This window comes from Beta vulgaris, chromosome 2 (genome assembly GCF_026745355.1).
Source record: "Beta vulgaris subsp. vulgaris cultivar EL10 chromosome 2, EL10.2, whole genome shotgun sequence".
NCBI lineage: Eukaryota > Viridiplantae > Streptophyta > Magnoliopsida > Caryophyllales > Amaranthaceae > Beta > Beta vulgaris.
In genome coordinates, this window is record NC_079203.1 from 19,827,495 (window position 1) to 19,852,533 (window position 25,039).

General features: G+C 37.7%; 2 protein-coding genes across 4 annotated transcripts; both read left to right on the forward strand.

Moving 5' to 3' along the window:
• Positions 1-651: 651 nt before the first annotated feature.
• Positions 652-12,141, forward strand: LOC104906252 (hypothetical protein). 3 transcript variants are annotated; one of them, XM_048637960.2, is made up of 4 exons: positions 652-1,408; positions 9,570-10,216; positions 10,861-11,051; positions 11,549-12,141. In XM_048637960.2, the coding sequence occupies exons 1-4, from the start codon at positions 895-897 to the stop codon at positions 11,919-11,921; spliced, it is 1,725 nt and encodes a 574-aa protein (XP_048493917.1). In that variant the 5' UTR covers positions 652-894; the 3' UTR covers positions 11,922-12,141. The 3 variants fall into 3 exon arrangements, with proteins under 3 accessions (XP_048493917.1, XP_048493918.1, XP_010693289.1); XM_048637961.2 differs by having other exon boundaries at positions 9,579-10,216; XM_010694987.4 differs by having other exon boundaries at positions 654-1,408; positions 9,573-10,216.
• LOC130590464 (protein LIKE EARLY STARVATION, chloroplastic-like) lies at positions 9,749-11,921 on the forward strand. Its single transcript, XM_057392905.1, has 3 exons — positions 9,749-10,216; positions 10,861-11,051; positions 11,549-11,921. Exons 1-3 carry the CDS (start codon positions 9,749-9,751, stop codon positions 11,919-11,921), a joined length of 1,032 nt encoding a protein of 343 aa, XP_057248888.1.
• Positions 12,142-25,039: the final 12,898 nt, after the last annotated feature.

Sequence of the window (25,039 nt, forward strand, 5' to 3'; positions counted from 1 at the left end):
TGGTTTTGTGAGGACACCTAGACAACACTCCTCCTTGGGCCATTCTCACATGGGCCTAAGTTTGATCCAGTTACTATCTAAATGCGCCTACGGGCATAAAGATAAACATCATTAGAGGATAAAAGTATATTCCAAAAGGATATACTTACATCCAGCCAATAGCAGCAGAGTCCTAACTTAGCAATGACTCTTGCTGGCTCCTATAAATACCTCGTTGATTTGAGTCATAACATACGTTCAAAATCACAATCATACTCCATTTGAGAGCTATCGGTTTACCCATTACTGACTTAGGCATAAGAAGATAGTTCCTCGGATCAACCCCCGAGGTTAGCTTACATGTTCTCTTTTGTAGGAAATCAAACCGACTTACATACAAATGAGATACCGGTTCACAGCCAACCATTTATTCCATACCGGAACAAGAGAGGAGAAATTAAATTTGTGTAAAATTATTTTTTATTATTAATTTATTGAAGTTAACAGCCAAAGTAACAGAAGTTTGGTTTGAGTATCCAAACCGAAACTTTTAAAAATTGAGTACTCAAACTAGAACTTTTGGCAAAGTTTAAGTACCCGGTTGTAACCTTAATTCAATTAAATAGTAATATCATCACGTATTCACGTCGGCAATCGAAGAGCACCACAATTTGATAATTTTGGCGCAAAACGAACATATATTCAAGAATCCACCAACGTTACGTTACTTTCAAACAAGGCAAACAAAACCCGGCTGATTCACTCTCACTTCTACCAAGAAAAAAGTTCACACAATTACAAGATTAGCTTCAAATTCCAAGACCACTCCTCACTTCTCCTCCTTCACATTTTCCCCTACTCCCCAAAAAAAAAAAAAAAAAAAAAAACCTCATTTTCTCTCTCCTCGCGCCATAAATGGCGTCTTCTTACCTGCGCAACCATCTCACCATAGCAAGATCACCGAACGATTCAACTCACGGAATTCTCCAAACTGGGCAATCCACTCAAATCGCCGTCAAAAGTCGGAGAAGAAGAACCAATATTCGCGATTTCCGAATTTCTGCTTCGAATGGAAGTAGTAGTAATGGCGATTCTTACCTTAATATGTGGAAGAAAGCTGTGAAGCGAGAACAAAAGGAGATTGAGTTTCAGAAAATTGCTCAGAATTTGCCTGCAATCGATGAGGAGAATCCTGAGGTCTTGGAGAGGAAGAGCTTTGAATTCCAGAAGATTTTGGAAGTTTCTAAGGAGGAGAGAGATAAAGTGCAGCGGATGCAGGTTATTGATCGTGCTGCGGCCGCCATTGCTGCTGCGCGTGCTCTTCTTAAGGATAAGAAAGTGAACACTCTCGCGAATGCCGCGAGTTTGGCGAGTTCTAGGGTTCAGGCTGATAGTAATAGAGTTTCGAGCTTGGAGATTGAAGACGGAGGTAATTTCTAGTTTTTTCTGCCGTTTTAGTGAAGTACTTATTGATGTTTGCTGGCTTGATTATGATTTTCTTATGGTATTTAATATTAAAGCATGAGAAATTATGTCAAAGTTAATGGTTACAGTTGCTTTTTATGGTTACACTTTGTTATATACTACCTCCATTTCTTTTTAATTGTTAGACTTTGACATTTTACACTATTCACAAATTGCACTTTGACCCTCGTTTGTGATTTATACGTGAATAAAAACATAGTCATGTGGGATCTTGTTAGATTCGTATTAGTATGTATTTTATTAATATGTAGTTTTTATATTTTTACAAATACAAAATTAGAGATATAAAGGCTCAAAGTAGTGCATCGGCATGCGTGAAAAGTGTAAGTGTAACAATTAAAAAGAAACGGAGGTAGTATGATAATAGTATTATTTTTAATCAGCGTCGCAAATACAATTATGCACCTAAGTGTATTTAAAAAAAGAAAATGATATACATAGCCCTTACGGCTATGTATAAGAAGCTTACAATAGAAATAAAAATTTGAATCAAGCATTTATAATCTCAGATGATGTGAAATTTTGTCATGAATTTATAAATTGTTTTCATTTTAAGACATGTATTTAGTGCTTATATGTAGCCCTTAGGGCTACATATAACCTTACCCTTAAAAAAATTCTTTTTACTTTAAAACAAAAATTTTGGCAAAGATTTTTTTTTTTCAAATTTAAATTTAAAAGTTAAATGTTTTTTATGTTAAGTGGAGATGTTCATTTACTATATACTTTCTCCATTATAATTTATATTCTTTTTATAAATATAGATATAAATGTTCTTTAATTTTAAGTTGTGTGTTTTTTTTGAAGTAGAAAAATTGTTGAAAAAATTCGTATTTTTTTATATAAATGTTATGTTATTTTTGGGTGCATAATGAGCATTGTACATCCAACATCCTAGTACATAATCCAAGCTTTATGTAGAGCGTACATGTCCTTTAGTCTTGGATAGCCACTGGCGTTAATTTATTACTTTCTAGTTTCTCCAAATGAAACGCAACGTTAATTTAATGAAGTAGTGTATTTGGTGAGAAAAATATTTACTTGACCTTGTTCTTTATTATTGTTAGGTTGGATTGAGTTTGTTTAATACTTTTTTTTTTGACGGGTTGTTTAATACTTTTTTGGTTTAGAAATAGTTGCACCATTTACATGGTATTCACCATTAACATGTTATACTTTGATTGTCTTTTGTATTTTATATTTACGAAAATATAGTTATAAGGGATCTTGTTAGACTCGTCTCAATCACTCAATGTATATATTTTTGATATCAAATTTCCATAATTTTTACTTATGGGTAATTAAAGATATCTATATTATTAATATATTAAAAGGCGCACGCGAATAAAAAAAATTGTGCCATGTGGCGCTCTCGTCGAGGGCATTTTATTCCATGTAATCCGCATACAATAAAAAAAAAAAAATTAGAAATTGCATAATATATTTATATACTAATGTTTTGACAACTAAGCAATAATCAGTATTACCATTTTAAAGTGTAATATTAAAAAATGAAAATTTTCCTTATTCAGGGCATAGTCCGGACCTAATAACTAGTAAAATTTTAAAACATGTCTCAACAAGCGTGAAAAAACGAAATAGTGCAATTATTTCTAAACGGAGAAGTATTTGTTACTTGGTTAGAAAGGCAGAGAGAAAAATTTAGGTGAATGCAAAATGGTAAAATATGAATAATTATTAGTGTTTTATTTGTAGTATCGTTAATTAATCTTGTATTTAGAGGATTTTGACATGTATTTAACACCTATTGTTTGTAATTCATAATCGTTATGGACGTTTTTGTTTTCTTCCATATACTAAATGTTATGAGTTGAGTTGTGAAAATCAAGGTATCAAATCATCATCAAACTTTATTAAGATGGTGAACTTTTGATTTGATATACTTCCTCCCTTTTTGTTTTACATGTTATACTTTCCTTAAATGAAATGCTACAAAATACATGTTACACTTCTTTTCTTTCCAAATTGGTACTCCCTCTGTTTTTTTTTTTTCATTCTCACTTTCCTGTGCGCGTCTCCCAATGCACATTTTTGAACTTAAATACCTTTTATTATATATTAGTAAAAATTATAACGATTGAATATTAATTATGTATTAATTGAGACGAATCAAACAAGACCCCACATGACTATATTTTTTCTTATAAATTGAACAAAATTGAGAAGATTCTCTCTAAGTATGAATAGTGCCAAGATTCCAAGTTTTAACCTCTTAAATTACCAACTTACCCTTACTCATAACAAATTAACCAAAATTAAATCTACTTAATTTTACCTAATTTAACAAAAATTAACACCTTCCCACCACCGCAACAACCCCCTTCCCCCACCACCGTACCCCACCCAACCTGTCGAAAACACTACCCCACCCGCCGAAAACCCCACCCCACCCGCCAAAAGCCCCAGCCTACCCCTTGAAACCCCACCCCACCCGTCGAAAACCCCACCCAACCTCGAAAACACCACCTCACCCGCCAAAACCCCACCCTAGCTCTCGAAAAGGTCCGGTGGCTGCAAGGGAAGGAGAAGGGGAGGGGGGCTGCACGTTCAGCAGGAGAAGAGGAGGGGGAGGGTGTCAGTGGTCGATTTGGTGGTGTGCGGTGTCGGATTGGTGGAGTTAATTAGTTGTGGTGGTCGTAGCTCTGGCTCGTGATCCATTTGGTGGTGGTGGCTCACTGGTATTCCCCACTCCCTGTAATTCCCACCCTTCCTTTTACTTAATCCCCAATTAAATTTTTTTCTAGGTAACCACAATTTTCAAAAGTGTAACATGTAAAAAAAACGGAGGAAGTACAATACTTGTGATTTAATATACCACACTAATATTTAAACATCCAATATGAAAAAAATGTTTTATTTCTTCAAAAGAGTTATGATGATGTGATTCACAAACCATTATTTTTTCTTCTTGGAATGCATTTAGTTTTAGAAGTTACTTTGATTGGAAAAGACTATTTTAGGGTTTTGCCTATAGGTTCTTAATCTTCTACTCCCTTCACTTTTTTTACTTGCTACATTTTCCTTAAATGGTTGTTTTTCTTTATTTGTTACATTGTTTCAACTTTCCTTATTAGGAGATTTGGCCCGCCAAAAAAAATTAATTTTATATGATGTTATGTAGTTTTCTCAAGTATTAAAGATTTTTTTACTACTTTTCTTTCAAAAAGTAAGGTTCTCCCACCTTATTTAATGATAAAGGGCAGGGTTACCTAATTCGCGGATCGCCTTGGATCGCGGAACGGGAACGGGAACGCGATTCGCTAGTCGAAAGAATTTGGATCGCGATGGGATTTTTTTTCGGAACGGATTTTAGGAACATAATTCGATGGAACATAATACGCACTAATAATGATAAAAAAATAGGCACTCATTTTGACTATATTTTTTTTTATAATATTCAGTCGTTAAAAAAAAAAGAAGTTTGAGAATCAATTACAATGCCACAATAAACAAATGATAATTAACCCAAAACCTGGCTCTTTAATTATGGGGAAAGGAAGAAAGGTTGAAACTTGAAATAGTAAGTTATTGTTCTTATTTTTCCCATGTACCCCAATTCCCTAAAAAAAAATCTTAATACAGTGAATGGTGAGGAAAATGAATGGTGAGTATATAGTAACATTCTCTAGACTAATCCTCACCCTTCATTTTCCTCACTCATTCATTTCCACTTTCTCTAATATCAAGAACCACCAAGTCTCTATCAACCAAAACACTCATTGCATTGCCTAATAAAAGTTCATGAAGATGAACATCCATCTTTAACCTCTTGCTTACCCGTAAAAAAAAAAAAACAAAAACACCTCAAGGCGCCCACAACCACCGCAGCCACCAGATGAGGAGAAGACAACCGGAGGAAAATAGGTAACCCTAAACACTTCAATCAACTCGATTTTAAATTCCTATCAAAAGCCCCATAATTAAAGCACAAATTTTGTTATGTTTCCCCTTCAATTAACAAAATTAGGGTTTATTCAAACCCTAAATCTCGAAATCTCTACCCACCATTTGGAACGCCAATTTTAACGATCTAAGTCGCGTTCCCTACCGATTTGGTGCGCGAACGAATGGCGTTTCGGAACGGACGAATCGAAACATGATTCGCGGGGGGTAGGGGCGAATTAGGTAACCCTGATAAAGGGGTCAAGAAGTACACCAAAAAAGATTGAAAGGGACATCTCCAAAAACTAGTGAAAACAACAATGTAACAAGTAAAAAAAAAAAAAACAGATGGAGTATTTGAGAACGTTTCCTATTTGAGGCTTTAGAATTAATTATTTTATTTAATTTGCTACAATTAGATTAGGCATGTGATGTTAGGCATGTAAAGAAGTCCACCCGAGCTTTAGGTGTGTGGTTTTTCTTTTAGTTAGTTTTTATTCTAGTTTCCTACGTAGAGTTGGATTAGGAAAATTCTGTGCTTATCCGTGATTAATAAAGTTAGTTTACCTTGTGTTTGGTTCATATTATGGTATGGGTTTGGAATCAGGAATGAATCCAAGGTGGTATGGGTTTGGAACTTGATACTTAATACCTTGTGTTTGGTTTCATTTGGGAATGAAAAATCTTCTTTTATTTGATACCCAGAGGTAAGGTATGTGCCATACCCACCTCCCCCCATGGGTTTCTAAACCCCATATTTTATGGGTTTGAGGTATGGGTTTAAAATTTAGAAATAAGTTAAACAAACACTAGGTATGAGTTTTGTTCATTCCAAACTCATACCTCATACCTAAAACTAGTGAACCAAACATCCCCTTAGAGATTTATGAATTGATTCCTTTGTGAGTTATTGTTTCGCTGAGATATCACAAGTTTCCCTGAGATAGCACCCAAATCTAGTTGAATCCTAGCCGAGATAGCTTCAATCCTTGATACCTTTTACTTGTTTCATGCATGAAACATTGCAAAACCACTAAAAGATTTCCAAGGAAAGCCAAGAAAGACTTAAGGTCCGAACTATCATCCTTTGAGAGCTCATTAAACGTGCTAATTCTTGGTTCAAGAAACACATCATATGAACTAGTAGGCCGTACTCCCTTTGGTTTTCCTTTGAGTAATGTTTAACTTCTGCCAAAAACAAGTTCTTTTTTAGAAATCTGTGAACTAATCCCATTTTGGCTTCGCATGAAGGTGTCTTATGAGAAGGCCTCTCACCCCTTTAGGCGACAAACCTCGCTTCTCTGGAACCTTTTATCATACGTTTTGGCCGACAAAAACATGTCAATCTTTTTCAACATATTTGCATATGTAATGGTAAAAGTAAATAAAGACATGGAGTGAATGGGGAAATTGGATTAGTAGCTAAGCAAATTAAATAAATGCCCACCTCCCTTATGGAGAAGCTTAGATTCTGTTTACGAAACTTCTCTGTGATAGGGTCTTCAAACTTCTTTGCTTTGAAAACGGCTCCAAGAGGAATATTTCAGTACATCTTGGGAGGGAGTAAACCGTTCTCCTTAGGACTGAGGCAAGTCATGCAGATACGTGACGAGATTGTTTTTTTATGCAGAGTTGTATTGTTCTGCTGTATGACTCTTGCCTCTCCTATTAACTTGTACCTGTGTCAGGATATGTCGGGAATAAATCTGGCACCGACAATGGATAGGAATCCCAGAGTATGCTCCTTGAAAAATGATAGGATAGCGTAAAAAAGCGTTTGAGATTCACAATGAATACTTGTACCGCATGTCCGCCTCCGAAGCCTCTAAAGAGTCTTTTGTAGCATATGCTGCTTTATGGACTTGCTTCACTCTGCTGAGTGATTTCCTAGTTTCCTGGAAGCAATTTTGTGATGATAACCATTTAGAAATTGAGTTGCGAAATCAAATTTTCAACGCTGTTGTTTATATGAGTAACAGAAAGATTAAAGAATGTCAATTCCTGACTCAAAATTCAATAATAGCATATGTGACTTAGGGATACTTATAATTGATTATTTAATCCTTTAAACGCCGAAGCTAGCTGATGTTTTTTAAACACAAAGCATGAAATTATATTAATTTAACCAAAATACAAGCATCTAACTATTTCCTAGCCATAGAAGAAAGAGATTCAAGCCATTTAATTACCCATTCTTGTATATACCCCTAAAAAAAAAGTTCTTGTAATTAATCACGTCATTGATGAAGCAACTTACACTCTAGTTTTTTCTCTTTTTTTTTTCCTGGAATTTGTTTTCTTACGAAACTTGAAGTCCCACATTGACATTTTAGTAATGCTAGGAGGGATACCAAGTTGTAAAAGCATATGTAGAGTGAGTTTGTTTATCTTTAACAAAACATGGAGTCATGCATTAGTAACTTTAAGAGGGAAACCAAGTTATAAAAGCATGGGTAGGATGAGTTTGTTTTCTTTAACAAACCATGGAGCAGAATGATGTGTGAGAGCACAAGCTCACCTACTTTCTTGGGTATACTTTGGCCTATATGGTTGGGCCTAACCGCCTAAGTGTAGTTTTATTTATTGACTTGGACCTGTTGGGCCAAAACCTAACTTTTTAAAATTAAGTTTCGAGCCGAGCCGAGCTTGAACTTTGTCCTCTCGAGCTCGAGCCGAGCCCAAATACTTGAGCTCGTCGAGCTTGACTTCAATTGTTTTGGAGCCGAGCCGAGCCGAGCCTAAGCATGTTTGGTCTCGGTTCGGCTTGTTATCACCCCAAATGTGACTGAAGGGGGGAAACCAATTCATATACAATGCTTAATACTACAACATGTGGACCCATTTCATATTTTAGGAAGCAGTGTAGGTCTTATAAGAAATCAGATCCCCAGTGTGGAATATCAACTAGATTTTTGTGAAGATGATAAAATTCTGCAGCACTTGTTGGAAATAGACACTTGATGATAGATTTTTCGCCTGAAGTTGATGGAAAACGTGAGTATGAAACAAATCATTGCCTTCAGAGCAAGTATTGCGCACCTCAGAATTATGAACATTTTGATTTTAATGATTCATGTATACTACTTTTAGAGGCCAGGATAAGATATGCACTTTGAGAAAAGCAAAGTGCTAAGACCACCCAACTGGTGTTGAGATATTTACACCAGGTAGCTGACCGCAAGGTTCTTTATTATGTTAGCGTGCATGTATATGGTAGGAGCTAAGTCGGTCTTCTGTCATATGAAGTAATCCCACAGTGCCGATTGTGACACATGTCATCTGTTCCTTCAACACCTCATTCTAGATGTTCTAATTTCAAAAATCACAACCTAAAACAGACCCTAGCCACTGGAAGTTGTAAGCTTATAACCTATGCCTATTTTATTCTTTGTTCTTCAGTTTGAATTATGTGTAGTACGTTCAGCTCACGCAATCTCCAGGTAGCATTTTCATCTTACATAAGGCTCTTAACTTACATAATTGTCGAGAGGGACTTATTCAAGTTACTTCAATAGCATGGCTAAGGTGCTGCTAAGTGAATGGCTGACATCCTACCAATGATTTCTTGAGAAGACGTCGGAATGTCCCTCCAAACTAAGGTGCCACTAGTGTAGTGATAAAAATTGGATCTTCTTTAGTAAACCAGAGAGGAGAGGTTATAATAATAAGCTAAGATAAATTAAAAATAACTTAGAAATATTGCCTCAAAAGTCCTATCAATTCCCAATTGAATTTCAAGAGTAAAACTGTATAATGTATTATAAGGACATACTTTTATTTTTATTTTCTCTGAAAGAAGCTTCATTTGTATCCAGAAAAGGGGAAGAATTTCACCTGTATAGAAGTTACGTCTAGTTGAATGTATTGCTTGTAAGGATGATAATTTTTTTCTTCTATTTTTAGCAATTTTTTAAAAATTTCATAGCTTAGGTATCTTTCCAATTCTTATCCTTCCTGCCATTATACTATATGCTTATCATGTCAAGACTTGAGGATTATAGAATACACTCATACAGGTAAATTACCTTTCCATAGAAGTGCCTAATCATGTTTTGGGAATCAACAGAATCAAAGTGGTGTAGAACTACTTCTCTGGACAGGTTTAATCTACGTGCTGGCATTTGTATTGATACGGTTGTGTTGGATGCGGTTGTGTTGGATGAATAACTTGTACTGGCATTTGTAACAATGTTGTAAATTAGCAGGAACAGATAGTAGAAACCTTTACAAGCATCAGCCAAGAATTTATGGAGAAGGACCACCTGGTCCAGACTTTTGGTCTTGGACACCCCCACCAGAGGATGATTCGATTCAAAGTGATGTCAGTAACGCAGAGAGAGCTCCAAAGACCTCTGTGAATCTATGTCCATCAAATGAGGTGATGGAGAAAGAGAGGGCTGCAGAAATTCTGTCAATACCGTTGGAGAGCACATACTTAGAAAGAAACCTTCTCCCACCTTTTCAATCATTGATGGATGTGCACAACGTAGTAGCTCCTGAAACTACTCAAGACGTCCCTGTAACGAAAGAGGAAATTGGCTCTCAATTCTCAGCTCATGCAGCAGAAGCAGCTCAAGCTTTACATGAGGTAGAAGGAAAACCATCTTATGGGGTAAATCGTGATGGATCAAGGTGGTGGAAGGAGACAGGAGTAGAAAGAAGGCCTGATGGTGTTGTGTGCCGATGGACGTTGAACAGAGGTGTGACTGCTGATGGGGTTGTAGAATGGGAAGAGAAATACTGGGAAGCAGCAGATGAATTTGAATACAAGGAACTTGGGTCAGAGAAGTCTGGACGTGATGCCATGGGAAACGTTTGGCATGAGTATTGGAAGGAAACAATGTGGCAGGTAACTGAGTTTGATGGTATATAAATTAACAATAATTGTTAGTTGCCATTTAATTTGAAATTGATTGAAGATTATCATGCAAATACAGTGGTGCCACAGTGCTCTAATCCGTGAAAAATCTTATCCTCGCTTTATGTGGTGGTTATTGTGTCATCATGCATATGTTTGGCTTACTTGAGTACTGAGCATCATTAAACTAGGCATATATTATAGGTAAGTTATCTTTTTGGTACTGCAGTATTCAGCTGCATAAGATGCAACTTCTATAGCACTTTTGAACATAATGTTTCACGTGTTTGTAGGAACTTAGTTTTTTGACACAAGGTACCTAGGGTGGATCATTGGATGTTTACTTTATGTAGCTTCTTCTTGCTGCCTCAATATTTATAGTCTAATTTTTACTCTGAATTTGATGCGCAGCTATGTTTCTGAGGCAGAGAGGAAAAAAAGAACATACTTCTTCACAGAGAATGTAATCTGAATTGCATTGGTTATTGTCCTCTATTATTAATGAGGTTTATCTTAGCAATTGACTAGATATGGCTAGACTTCTGATATTGCTTTGCAATGGCTTTATGGGTTAAATCCCCGTACAGCAATTTGTAGAATTTTTTTAATTGTCTTCCCCATTCTTCTATGTACAGGAGCATGGGCTTTTACATATGGAGAAAACTGCAGATAAGTGGGGAAAGAACGCAAAGGGTGATGAGTGGCAAGAGAAGTGGTTGGAGCTTTACGATGCCACTGGAAAAGCTGAGAAGTGGGCACATAAGTGGTGTAGCATTGATCCCACCACTCAACTACAGGCTGGCCATGCTCATGTTTGGCATGAGAGGTAATGAAAAGCATGACCTTTTTCTAATTGCTTTCCTGTGTCAGACCATGCTCTATTGGCTTCTAATTACACTTTAAATCATCTTCTTGTGCTTGTAATGTGAGTTTTGTTTTCAGCACAACTTTCTGATTGAGTATAAAACTATTCATGGGGCATTAACCATCAGCTTAAGCTTTTGGTTAAGGTGGTCTTTTGACATGGTATTGGAGCCAGCATGACTTAAAGGTCACGGGTTCAAATCTCATAATCCCCTCGAATCTAAGTTGAATATTTAGTGCCGGGTTGTGTATCCACACTTCAAGCCCAAAGGGCTCTCACGTAAAGGGGCGTTATACAGTATACTATTCCGGGTTCAACCATCAGCTTAAGTTTTTTGGTTGAGTTGTTCCTTTAACATTTTTAATTAGTATGGTTGTGTTTGATTTCAAATTAGCATGTCATGTTGCCTTCATAGTTTTATGGATGCTAATAGCTAATCAACATGTGATCTTAAGCAGGTGGGGAGAAAACTACGACGGTCAAGGTGCAAGTATAAAGTATACTGATAGATGGGCGGAGCGTTATGAAGGAGATGATTGGGTAAAATGGGGTGATAAATGGGATGAAAACTTTGATCTAAATGGTCATGGGGTGAAGCAGGGGGAGACCTGGTGGCAAGGTAAGTGTGGGGATCAGTGGAACCGTACATGGGGTGAGAAACATAATGGCTCTGGATGGTTGCACAAGTATGGCAAAAGCAGCAACGGGGAGCATTGGGATACTCATGTGCAGGAAGGTACGTGGTATGAGAGGTTTCCACACTTCGGCTTTATGCATTGCTTTGAAAATTCTCCCCAGCTAAGGGAAGTTACAAAACCATCAGAGACATGATAAATTATGGTGCGAATAATTCTCCTATACTAAGATGTAAATATTACATAAGTGCTATTTTCCGTATAGAATGATATGGTCAAATCAAAGATTGTATTGGTTGTCTGCAAATGCAGAGTGTTGTATCGGATAGGTTTTATATCCCTATAAATCATGTATTGTACTTTGTGTTCCATGTTGACATGAATTGTCTTAATAATTAATCACTCTTCGAGATGTACGTTAACACCTCAAATTTCTCTCTTTAAGATAACTTATTTTAATACTAGCCTTTTGTACACGCGAGGCGTACGATGATATTTTTAGGCCTAATATTAAGTAGTAATATTAGTATTTAAGTTCACCTCCATTTTGTGAATAAGATTCTTCCATGTTCTTTTTATGTTGTTATTCATTTTTGTGATTTTGAATAGTCAAGTCTTATATGCGCATGTTCTTTTATAATCAGTATGATGTTCTTTACTAAATATCGTCATGTTCTTTTGTTTTGATATGGATTTCAGTAAATTCTCTATGATCCCAAAATTGTAACCGAAAAAGTATAATACAATTTCAGTTTTTTTTTCCTTGTTTAACTTCTAAATTCTGATTTCACAAATTGATATTTAAATTTTTTTATCATTTTAATTTTTTTCCTTTTCTAAATGTTCACTCTTTGAGTTTCAATTATATTTAAAATGAAATTTTAAAATTTTCATACACAATCTGATTTAGCATGAAATGGTCATTTTTAATTTTTCTCCTTTTATAAATTTTAACACTTTGAGTTTCAATTATAGGTGAAATGAAATTTTAAATTTTTCATACACAATCTGGTTTCGCATGAAATGGTTTTCGCAAATTAATGTAATTTTTTTTTCTGAAAATAGATTTTTGCAAAAGTTGTTCACAAAAAGGTTTGATATTGTTTTGTTTTTCAAATATATTTCTGAACATGGATATTTTTGCAAAAGTTTTGGGCAAAAATTTTATATTGGAATTTTAAAAAAAGAACTAAATTTGTAACTTTTTCATCAGTGTCATAAATGAAACAAATTTCATACACATCTTGTTTTCTGATTTTATATGAAACTGAATCAAATTTAAATCTAATTATATAAAAGCCCTTTTCAACTAATTGTTATCATCTCCATTTTTCCAACTACATAACAGTCGACTAATGTGAAATAGCTTTGAAGATTAAAAGAATTATGTACCTGTTCGAAAGTTCGCAAATCCCCGATGGACGAACGTGTGATATCTCTATCAAAATCTTATATTTTTCTCAGATTTGTGTTTATAGGTAATTTTTGTGAGTATGTAATTTTGAATGGTTATTGAGAATAATGATTTGTAAGTGAATTTTGTGAATGTTTTTGTATGTATTGACGTCATAGTATATTAGTTTTAGTTTGTAATTTAATTTTTAGTTTTTGTAAAGTTTTCTGATCATTTGAGTGATTTACGTGATTTTTACAACGTGATTTTCTCAACTATATGAGTGATTTGTAAAGTTTCCTCATATAAGTGATTTCTGAGTGATTGTTGAAAATTAATTGTCGGTGGCTTTGTTTGACTCCCATTTTGGTATTGAGATTTCTTTTTTGTAGTTTAGAAAGGGAAGGGGGGCAAAATAGTCAGTTCAAAAGAGGACACTGTTGCTCCCCCTTCCCTTATGTAATAGAGATAAAACTTTTTGAGAAACTTGAGAGTATTAACGCCACGTGATAACGTTAAAGGCTTTAATACTAACTACTTATTGAGTTTGAAACTATTGCAGCGGAAATAACTTAAATATCTTCTCTTTATTAATCTAAACTTTATTCTACAACTATATAACAATGGAAATAAAGAAATAAAATAACAACTCCTTGACTAATTATGATTCCAAACTAGCTCCCCCGTATGAAGTATGCATCATATCAACCTATAAAATCTGCTCGCCACCATAGGGTCATCAGAGGGACAAAGCCATAAAGCAAAACAAAATAAAACAAAGCGTGTCAGTAAAAAAATATTGAGTACATGTATATGCGGAATATTAAACACTTTATTTAATTAAAATTTTGAAATATTTAATTTCAAAAAACCTTTCTGAATACTTGATAATACTTGTATAACATAAAGTATATAATTTTGATAAAAACTCATTTTCCTTGCCTAGGTAACTTACCTAAAGTGTCCACACCCCCAAGTTTAGTATTCCTTAATGAGTCTATCACAAGGGGTTACTACCTTGTCCACATGACTTATACAAAAGGTACATGGGTAAATAATATAATGACTACCGTTCTTGCTAATAAATAACAAGTTGTTGCCTCTTTATAATTGTGATCATAAAAGATCATATATTTTAAAAAAATCCTTCTAAAATAATCCTCCTTTAAAAAGAATAATAATTCTTAAAACTTAGCCGTATAAAGGCATAAATAAAATAACTTACTCAAGCGTTAACCTTTGAAAAATAATAATAGTTCAAAAATACTCCTTTTTAAATATTTAAACATGAATCAAAAGATCAAACTCCTTCTAAAATATTTGAATATAAATTCAATGATCAAACTTTATAAATATATTAAACGAAAGACATAATTCAAAGTTCATAAATAAAATTTGTACACATTCAAACATGCTCATACGAAACCGATGCAGTTCATAATAAAACTCATATAAAAACATGTATTTCAATCCAAAATATTTTCCTAAAAACATGATAGTATACTCGCAAAACAATTTTTAAAGATCTACAAATACACGCACCTTGAAAATTAATAATTACTAGGAGAAAGAGAAAGGTAGGCTAAAAGAGAGAGAGTTTAAACTTGAGAAAAGAGATTTATTTCTCAAAGTTTGTGTGAAAGATATGATGGGTGGAGACCCCTATTTATACTAGTTGCAAAAGTAGAATCGGAATAGGAAACTAAATGTAACACCCTCCAAATTTAAATAAGTTTAATGTCAAATAAATATAGATTTAAGAAAATCCTTTATTCAAACTTGGAGGATATTACCGCCTGTTCACTCTCTAAGAGTACACGAAAGGCAAACAAAAGATTAGTTAACCCAATTATCTTAAAATACAAATATCATTACAACCAAAGTTAGATAAAATCTAAAATAGTAACTCCAAGATAGAAAAACTAAATAAGCTCGTCTAGGTGAATTATCTAAGCCTCCTCACACGAGATCCATCATCAAGTCCAACCTGCAAAGTAATCGAAAGAAGACAACAAGAGAGACAACTCCCAAAAATCAGAAAACTGAGTAATTCGACTCCATCCCGTAAAAATAATAATTTTAAAATATATTTTGATTTTAGAAATAGAATAAAGTGCTCCAACAAATTCAATATTAATGTTTGGATTTTCAAACGTTTGTATCACTAACTCCAAATACAAGTCACATAATCATAACATTTATTCACACAACTAAAAACAATAATTTTAAATTAAGAGAGAGAAATGTGAACGCCAGTAGGCCGGGACTAATCCCTATTATTCGCCAACTTCGACAAGAGGTCGTCACCCCAATATAACCATGGCCAAAATCATAGAATCTCTAGTGTGCACACCCCTTCTACTTGGATCACAACAAATAGAAGGAAGACAACTGTTTCGTATCGTATATAATAATCAACCTATAGATAGTTATACCACCATATAGGGCAACCTGTTCAACACCCTTTCGGGCTTCATTACCCTCCTTAGTTTTTATTAAAAGATCATAATAAACACAAGTTCTCAAGTTGATAACCATACAATTCCACACGTTCTTTTAACATAAAACATAATCTAGTCATAAAGGTTTGCTACAAGAATATCACATACTAATACTTTAATTTCAAAAGAAATCACATGATTATAGCATATTTATACTATTACCAAATTATAATAACATACTCCCATTTCATAGTATTATGAGAATCATACTCTTATAATAGTAATTACTAACTCAGAAATTCATAATATTAGTCTATAAATTATTTGTTACATACATAAGAACATAATCATATAATCACACAGATAGCCGTTTTGCAACGGGAAATAGGGTACAATGAACATCGAAATTACCTCGAGTAGCAAAGATACTGTTGTAGCCTCAAAATCGAGGGCTACCAAGATGACACGTGGCTTCATCCTAGCCTTACATGTGACGCAAGCTTATGAAGGTAAAAGTACATGGGTCAGAAGATTATGTGGGCTAAAGTACACTTTTCTGAGGAAAAAGATGTACTAAAACCACTCTTATGGCCCAAACCTGTACTTAGGCCCAGCTAAGGCAACTTATATCCTGCATAAAGGTGAGGTGTACTGACCAATCAACACCTGCCACGTGTCACCATTTTATTGCTTAGCCAATCAGATGCTCTCAAATTAGGGTGACATCAAGGTACAACAGTCATTTCAAATAGTATAAATAGTCCTTGAAATCAGGGAAAAGGTACGTTTTTCAGAGGATATCACTGTTATTCTGCCATAAATTCTCTCTCTCTCTCTACTTTCTCTGTCTAAAAGTTCCTTCATATCCCTGATATCTGACTTAAGCATCATAGGGGGAAATACCACCCAAACCTCCAGGGTGGTCCCTTTTTTGCAGGTGACTAGTCCGAGCTCAGTATCGGGATTCAAGTCCAATCATTGTTGCACGAGTCTCCAAATTAAGAACACGAAGTTGGGAGTTGTTGTATGAAATTACTAGTTTCATACTACGTAACATTTGGCGCCGTTTGTGGGGAGACGCAACAATGACTAATTGTCACTCTTCAAACATTGCTAGGAATAGAAGTTTCAGAATTCAAGTAGAGGATACAATGGATGACGAGAGGCCACCCCGAGGATGGGAAAGGCACCATGCTACCGTTCATCTTGAGGGAAGAAGTGGGACCCCTGTCATCAAGGAGAATCTTGATCGTCCAGTGACGGCTGGTCATCAGGAGACTGTCTTAAATGACTTCCAGACCAGGATGGCCATTGTTATGGAAGAGCAAATTAAGAACAACATGTTGTTCTTTCAAATAAGCCCAGGAAGAGAGGCTGCTGAGCCGCTAAAGGGAAAGTCTCAAGAAGGTCGTCCAGGACCCAGCCGGCCACCACGGCCAGAGCTGTCCAGGCCACCTTCTAAGGGAAAGCAGCCAGCTATCAGTGAGCCAAGGAGGAAGATGGACTGGAAGCTGGTAGTTCGTCCAGGAGATAACATTCCTCCCACTGGTCGCATGATGGAGACAGATGCTAGGGAGTATCTGGAGGTCAAGAGGGCTGCTGCGTTTCAGCGCTCAGCCTCAGGTTCTACTCCTTACATGAAGGACCCGTCTTTGAGAGTTCCATCTAAGACAGCAGGAATAAGTCATGGACCTTCGGCTATTCAACCAAGGCAAGAAAAAACAGTGGTACAACCTATGGTGTATAGGCGTCAGGCCGTCCCCAATACCTCTTCAAACCCAGTATTGAAGGAGTACTGTCGGGAGCACATACCCACTGAGGGACATGCGGGGGCACTCTAGATTAATTGGCCGACTCCCTTTTCGGTCAGAATCATGGAGTCTCCTCCTTTCCCAAAGGTTAAGCTCCCGACGGTCGAGCCTTTTGATGGTACAACAGATCCAGACGATCATTTGTCAGCCTACAAACACCAGATGTATGTCCAGGGTGTTGATGACGCTACATGGTGTAAGAACTTTCCGGCCACATTGAAGGGAGTGACGCAGAAGTGGTTCAATAATTTACCTCCTAACTCGGTGAATAATTTCACTGAGCTTAGTATCTTGTTCGCCAGCCATTTTGTGGCAAACCGTCAAGAACAAAAGACAAGTATGCATTTAGGAAAGGTAGTTTAAGGGCCTAAAGAAGCCTCAAGGAGTTATGTGAAGCGGTTCAATTTGGAGGCATTGCAGATCCAGGATCTGAATGCTTGAGTGGGTTTGACGCCTTCATCCGAGGTCTAAGACCTGAGCTTTAAGTTTGATTTAGTGAAGAAGAAGATAACAACCTTAACAGAGGCTCTGAAGGAAGCCGAAGCATTCATCCATGCCACGGAAGTTTGTGCAGAAGCCAAACAGCCGGAGGCGAAGAAAACTGAAGAGGCAATTCAGCCAAAAAAGAGTCTTCCCAAGAAAGCTGAAACTTGGGGGATGACTACAATGACCACCTCGTCCAAGAGGAGCAGGAGATCTGAGCCGGCAGCCTCAGTTGAACCCATAGAGTTCAACAAAGATCAGTATTCCATTCTTATGGAAATCAAAGATCAGCATGATTTGAAGGCGTCCTACAGAAATAGGGACAAAAGTAACAACTGTCATTTCCACAAAGATTGTGGTCATGAGACGAATGAGTGCAAGCATCTCAAGAGAGCATTGGAGGATTTGGCCCGAAAGGGAAAAATGAACTCTTATCTACCCTCGTCAGGAAGGAAATTCCAGAAAAAAGATAATAATTGTCAGGGAAGAAGGAAAGATGACGAAAGTACTGATGAACGTGGTAATGGTAATTTCGTGGGGATTCGCAGCCGGAGGTCCTACAACTCGCGGCCATAAAAATTATCTGAGGGAACTCAGCCAGGTGATGCTCACCAATCAGGCTGAGGCTGATCCTTTCCCCAAGATAGTGGTCAGTGAGCAGGATCGAGGAAAAATAAGAACACCTCATGACGACCCGCTGGTGGTGGAGATGGAGATTGCTAATCTCAGGGCAAGACGGATCCTGATTGATACAGGAAGTTCTACCGACATCATCAGTGCGGATTGTCTTTCAAGAGTTTGATGAAAATGATTTAGTTCCTGTTAATCATCCTATCATTGGTTTCGGCGGAGGGGTAATTCATCCTATGGGGACGGTTACCCTACCCGTCAGAGTTGGAGACAAAGAAGCTGCAAGAACACTCTTGTGAAGTCCTAGTAGTACGAGATCTGACAGCATACAATGTCATCCTCGGACGACCTGCCTTAAATCATATCAAAGCCGTCATTGTGACTCATTATATGCTCATGAAATTTGAGTGTGATAGTGGGAAAATTAGGTCGTTGTATGGAGACCAGCAGGCGGCAAGAGAATGCTATCTTACTACTTTGAGACCATCATCATGGAAGGAGAGATCAGAGCGGCCAAAGGCCATGGAGGATGACCCGAGAAACTGAAAGGCCATATAAGTGAGTTGAAGCATGAGGTAGAGAAAGCATAGGCAAAGCCCTCCAAGAGGGCAAGCCGTCCATGCTCTTACCTAGCAAGAAAAGGAGATGCTTAGCTATCAAGAAGAGAAAATTCATCGATGAAGTTATGGCTATCATGAGCTTGGGACTAGAGCGTCCAGAGCCAGTAGAGAGTCCAGTAGAAATATGTTTAAACCTAGAGCGTCCGGAGAGGACATTGAAGATTGGGTCCGTCTTAGGTTCCGAAACCAAGGACGCCTTGGTTATGTTGTTGCGAGAGTTTGAAGATTTTTTTGCTTATACTGTGGAAGAAATGCCGGGAACAGATCCCGAAGTGGAAGTGCATAAGTTGAACATTAAGCCGGGGCATAAACCAGTACGACAAAAGAAAAGGCATCTAGGGCCGGCCAGAAACCAAGCAGTTGATAAGGAGGTCCAGAAGCTGCTCCAATCCAAATTCATCCGCGAAACCTATTACCCGGATTGGGTGGCCAATGTGGTCATGGTTCCCAAGCCGAATGGTACTTGGAGCATGTGTGTTGATTACACAGACTTGAACAAGGCTTGTCCTAAGGACCGCTTCCTGCTGCCCAAGATTGACCGGCTAGTTGACTCCATTACAGGGCATGCACTACTTAGTTTCATGGACGCCTATTCAGGCTTTCACCAAATTCCTATGTGGCCGGATGATCAGGATAAGACCTCTTTCATTACTGAAAAAGGGCTATATGGCTGGCTTCGGATGCCCTTCGGCCCGAGGAATGCGCCGGCCACCTTTTAGAGGCTCATAAACACTGTTTTTCAGCCGCAGCTGGGGAAGAATATGGAGGCTTATATTGATGATATGATCGTCAAGAGCCAGAAAGAGAAGGATCATTTGGAAAATTTAAGAGAAACCTTCACCACCTTGAGAAAGTACAAGTTAAAGCTCAATCCGCAGAAATGCGTGTTAGGTGTAGTAGCCGGGACGTTTCTGGGGTTTTTGGCCGATCAACGAGGAATTGAGGCCAACCCTGACCAAATTCAAGCAATTCTGAATATGACATCTCCGTCCAAGATCAAGGAGGTCCAGCGTTTGACGAGATGTCTGTCCGCTCTTGGATGGTTTTTATCAAAATCAGGCGACAAGTGTCATCACTTCTTTGCGACCATAAAAAAGAATGCAAAGTTTGAATGGACAGAGGAAGCTGAGAAAGCACTTCAGCAGGTTAAAGACCATCTTCGGCAATTACCTAGGCTAATCAGCCGCCGAAGGAGAAAAGCTGTATGTTTACTTGGCCATGTCCCCATTCGCAGTAAGTGTTGTTCTCCTAGCTGAGAGAGATTCAGTACAAATACCCTTTTATTTTGTTAGCCATGTGCTAAAGGACGCAGAAGGCAGGTATTCGTCAATAGAGAAGTTCGGCCTGGCGCTGCTAATGGCCAGCCGATAGATGAGACCTTATTTTCTTGCTCACAGTATTCTAGTCTATACTGACCAGCCGTTAAGGCAAGTGTTGCATAAGATGGACGCATCCGGACGAATGTTGAAGTGGGCCGTAGAGCTCAATATGTTTGATCTGACGTTCGAGCCCCAAAAAGCAATTAAGGGACAAGCTTTGGAAGACTTTATGGTAGAGCTCACCCGGCCTATAGTAGAGAATGTTCAAGACCCAGCAAAGGGAAAGAGGCATTGGACCCTAATGGTGGACGGATCATCCACTGCTAATGAATGTGGAGCCGGGATCATCTTTCAGTCACCAGAAGGGGACAAGTTTGAGTATGCTATGAAGTTCCAATTCCAGGCTTCAAACAATGAAGCAGAGTATGAAGCTCTCTTAGCCGGCATCAGAATGTGCAAAGCGGCTGGAGCTCTGGAAATTGAAGTAAAAACTGATTCCCTGCTGGTGGTCAGCCAAGTGAATGGAGACTTTGAATGGAAGGAGGCGTCTATGAGTAAGTATATGAGCCTGATAAAAGAGGAGGTTATGTCTTTGAAACGATTCGTCCTAGATCAAGTACCAAGGTCTGAAAATCATCAAGCTGATGGTCTCTCCAAACTAGCCAGTTCGGCTGAGGGGGATGTGCCTTGAACAATGTTCTGGGAGGTCAAGGCGGCCACGAGCATTGATGCCAAGGAAGTCCTGTTTCTTAGCCGAGAAGATAAATGGATGAGCCCCATTATTGAATATAAGAAGACAGGGCGACTCCCCCTTGATCCTCTAGAAGCTAAGTATGTGAAGGCTAGGGACAAGTGGTTCGAGTTATGGAATGAAACTTTGTACAAGAAATCCTTCAACCGGCTTCTTCTCAAGTGCATTAGTAGGAAGGACGAATTGGACGTTTTGAAAGAATTGCATGAAGGAGCTTGTGCTTCCCACATTGGGGGGAGGGCGTTAGGAGAAAAAGCTTTAAGGACTGGCTATTTTTGGCCGACCTTGAAGGAGGACGCCTTGCTTTACGCGAAAAAATGTGATAGTTGTCAAAAGCATGGCAACATCTATCAGAAGCCGTCCAATTACTTAACTCCAATTCTTTTTCCTCTTCCCTTTGCTAAATGGGATATGGACATTCTTGGACCTTTTCCTATTGCTGCCGCCTAGAAAAAGTTCGTAATAGTAGCCGTCAACTACTTCACCAAATGGGTGGAGGCTGAAGCACTGAGAGGCATTACCACCAACGACGTCAAAGGGTTCATCTGGAAGAATCTCATCACAAGGTTTGGTATGCCCCAGTCCATTGTCTTTGACAACAGACCGTAATTTGAAACACCCAAGCTTCGTCAATGGCTGGCCAATCAGGGAATCAAGGCTCACTTTGCTGCAGTGGCTCATCCACAGGCTAATGGGCAGGTCGAAGCTTTTAATAAGATCTTGTCGGCCGGAATAAAAAAGAAGCTAGATAATGCAAGGGGATTATGGGTTTAAGAGTTACAATTGGTCTTGTGGTCCATAAGAACAACGACCAAAAACTCAACGGGTGAAACTCCATTCATGCATGCTCGTCTATGGATCAGAGGCCGTTCTCCCTATTGAGGTTGAGGAACCAACTCTGCGAGTGATGATGTACTCAGAAGATGCCAATTGGGCTGCTATTCGGACGACCTTGGATCTGGTTCCTGAAGTCAGGGGCAATGCGCTGCTAAGGATGCAACTTTATAAGTTAAGAATGGCTAGAGAATTTAACAAAAGAGTAGCAAGGCGGCCACTGAAGCAGGGAGATCTCGTCCTGAGGAAGATGGAAGTAGTAGGCCGAGCCAAGGAGCTAGGAAAGCTCACTCCAAATTGGGAAGGCCCCTACAAGATCGTCGAGGAAGTTCAGAATGGCACCTTTCGTCTGGAAGGCATGGACGGTCGTTCTATTCCTAGGACGTGGAACTCTGATACTTTGAAAAAATACTTTGTTTAAGATATCTCAACAGAGTGTCATCTTTTCTTAGTAGCCAACAATGAAAAAGTAGAAATGTATACATGTATCTTGGCTTCCAGCCAAGTAAAATTCATATAATACAACTCTACTTCTATCTTATGACTGTCTCTCTGTTTGATTTATTTTTCTTTAGCTAAAAATGCATACTATCGTCCAAGATGACTAATAAAACAGAGCAGCAAGAAAAAACACCTTCTATTAGGAGATCGGCCAACATGTTATCATCCTTATAAGGATAAGTACATGGAATCGGCCAACAGTTTGTTTACTTAAAGAGTTAAACATCTCCTAAGCAAGGTCGGCTGGAATTAGGAAGCCTTAGTAAAGGTATCCTACTTTCCGTCCAAAAGCCATACCTAGAAATAACAACCTTAGTAAAGGAACAAGTTATTTCACAATTAAACAAAGATGGACGGGTTACAATAACCTTCATAAAACGTCCAAGTTACTTAGCAAATTATGGCCTTTCTCCTTCTTGAAACAAAGAAAGGTCACTAAGACCTCTTCGTCCAAGAAGGGGGGCATATAGGGACCTAAATTATTGCAAAAAACTAAGTCTTTGTCCAATGACGAATGATAGCAAAAGTTCAGGCCGAACAAGTTATTAACTTAATGTTTCTTTTTTTTTAAAAAAACTCAAGTATTAAACTTAGGTATTTGATAAATGTCTTGAAATATTCGGCCAATAAGAGCCATTGATCAGGTAAACGTCTTGAAATATGTTTTGAACTATGCGGCCAATGAGAGCCATTGGATCAAATTAAATCTATTAAGACGAGTTGCTTTCGTACTTAGGCATAAATGTTTGATCAACAACAAGGCGTCCATTGCATAAAAGTATAAAGCATTGGAAATGGAAAAAGATAACTCTTTTATAGATAAAAGAAAAGATTACAAACTATTCTAAAAGGTACAAAAAATTACAAGTACAAGTGGCCTGCGGCCAAGATGGAGAATAGAAAAAGTTAAGCTCACTAGTAGAATAAATGCTATTTGCTGCACTGATATTGCTGCGGTATTACCTGTACGCAGCAATATAACACGGAAAAAGAAAAAAAAATTGAAAATTACAATATTGTTGCGGTTTCCCGCCAAAAACCGCAGCAATATTAGTCAACGGGCAAATTTTGAAAACATGTGGGCCCTCAGCAGCGAATATTCCTGCGGAATTATTTTTTAATATATTGCTGCGGTTGCCACGTGGAAACCGCAACAATATTCGCTGGCAATCCAAAAAAAAAAAGGGACGCGGGTTTCTCAAACTCTCTCACAGTACCCTCACACTCTCAAACTCTCTCACAGTACTCTCTCAAAATTTCGACCCCCTCACACACTCTCTCTCTCCTCCGGCGACACGTTCGGTCTTCCGGCGATTTCGCAACAACATTACGGCGTCCCCCTTTCGTGTTCCGGCGTTTCGATCCGGCAGTTCTCCTCCGCCGCCTCTCTCTCCTACGTTGCTTCAGCGAATCTTAGAATTTCCGTTACAGTTCTCCAACATACGTTTCTCCTCCGCCGCCTCTCTCTCACGTTGGATTCATATCCGCCGCTCTCCTCAGAATTTCGGTGCATTCAAGCTGTTCCTCGCGTTTTGTCATCTTAGGTTAGTTTTTTTGTAAATTTTTTAATTAGTGTTGTAAAAATTTTTGGCTTAAATTGTAGTTTAAAATGATTAGTATAAGTATTATATGCTTGTATATAGATTTAGTATTAAAACTGATTTTGTGATAATTATGCTTTAGTTTTGTATGCCTAATATGTTATACGGGATTTGTTTTTAATTCTTTTTTAAATTGATATGAATGCAATGCCTTTATATTGATAGACTTACAATGGGAGGGGAAGGGAAATCTAAGGAATGGTTTGGTATTTGTTGTTTGATGATAACTTGAAATCGCTTGAATGCGATTATTGTTTGGTGAATATTTGGAATCGCTTGAATGCGATTGTTTTTATGTACATCATATTGCCTAGATACCCGTTCAAGACTTACTCATTAGGAGTAAGTCTTGAATAGTCCCCATTTTGGGACTGTTCTTAAACGTCACATCTCACTTAGGTGGTGAATGTGTGTTGATTCTTTGATTCTAAGTGAAATACGGTTAGTCATTTCCCTAATTTGTTCTCCGGTACATATAAGATAAACAATTATCTTTATCGTGTACTTGGAGAACTGTAGGGAAATGCTGCCGAATTTTACTTAAAATCAAAGATGATACATGCATTCACTAGTGGGATTGGACGTTTAAGGATGGGTTAGGTTGGAGTGATAAGGACCCAATGGAAGCATGCATTGAATATTAGTTTGTTGTATGTGTTGGGGTTATGTGAATTTTAAATTGATAATAATTTGTAATATGTATGTGTTGGGGTTTTTAGAAATGGATCGAAGTTGGATGTATGGAAAGCGAAATACGTTGGAGTTCGTAGAAGGTGTGAATGAGTTTTGTAAACGTGCTATAGAACATCAACAACTTACTTGCGAGGCTGAGATTTATTGTCCATGTGTTGATTGCTACAATGTGAATATGATTTCTGATATTAGGACCATAAGGGATCATCTTATCCGTCGTGGATTTAGGGCTGAGTA

Coding starts and splice junctions, on each gene's coding strand:
- LOC130590464 (XM_057392905.1), top strand. CDS start 9,749: ATGGAGAAAGAGAGGGCTGCAGAAATTCTGTCAATACCGTTGGAGAGC. Junction 10,217..10,860: donor GGAAGGAAACAATGTGGCAG/GTAACTGAGTTT, acceptor TTCTATGTACAG/GAGCATGGGCTTTTACATAT. Junction 11,052..11,548: donor GCTCATGTTTGGCATGAGAG/GTAATGAAAAGC, acceptor GATCTTAAGCAG/GTGGGGAGAAAACTACGACG.
- LOC104906252 (XM_048637960.2), top strand. CDS start 895: ATGGCGTCTTCTTACCTGCGCAACCATCTCACCATAGCAAGATCACCG. Junction 1,409..9,569: donor CTTGGAGATTGAAGACGGAG/GTAATTTCTAGT, acceptor GTTGTAAATTAG/CAGGAACAGATAGTAGAAAC. Junction 11,052..11,548: donor GCTCATGTTTGGCATGAGAG/GTAATGAAAAGC, acceptor GATCTTAAGCAG/GTGGGGAGAAAACTACGACG.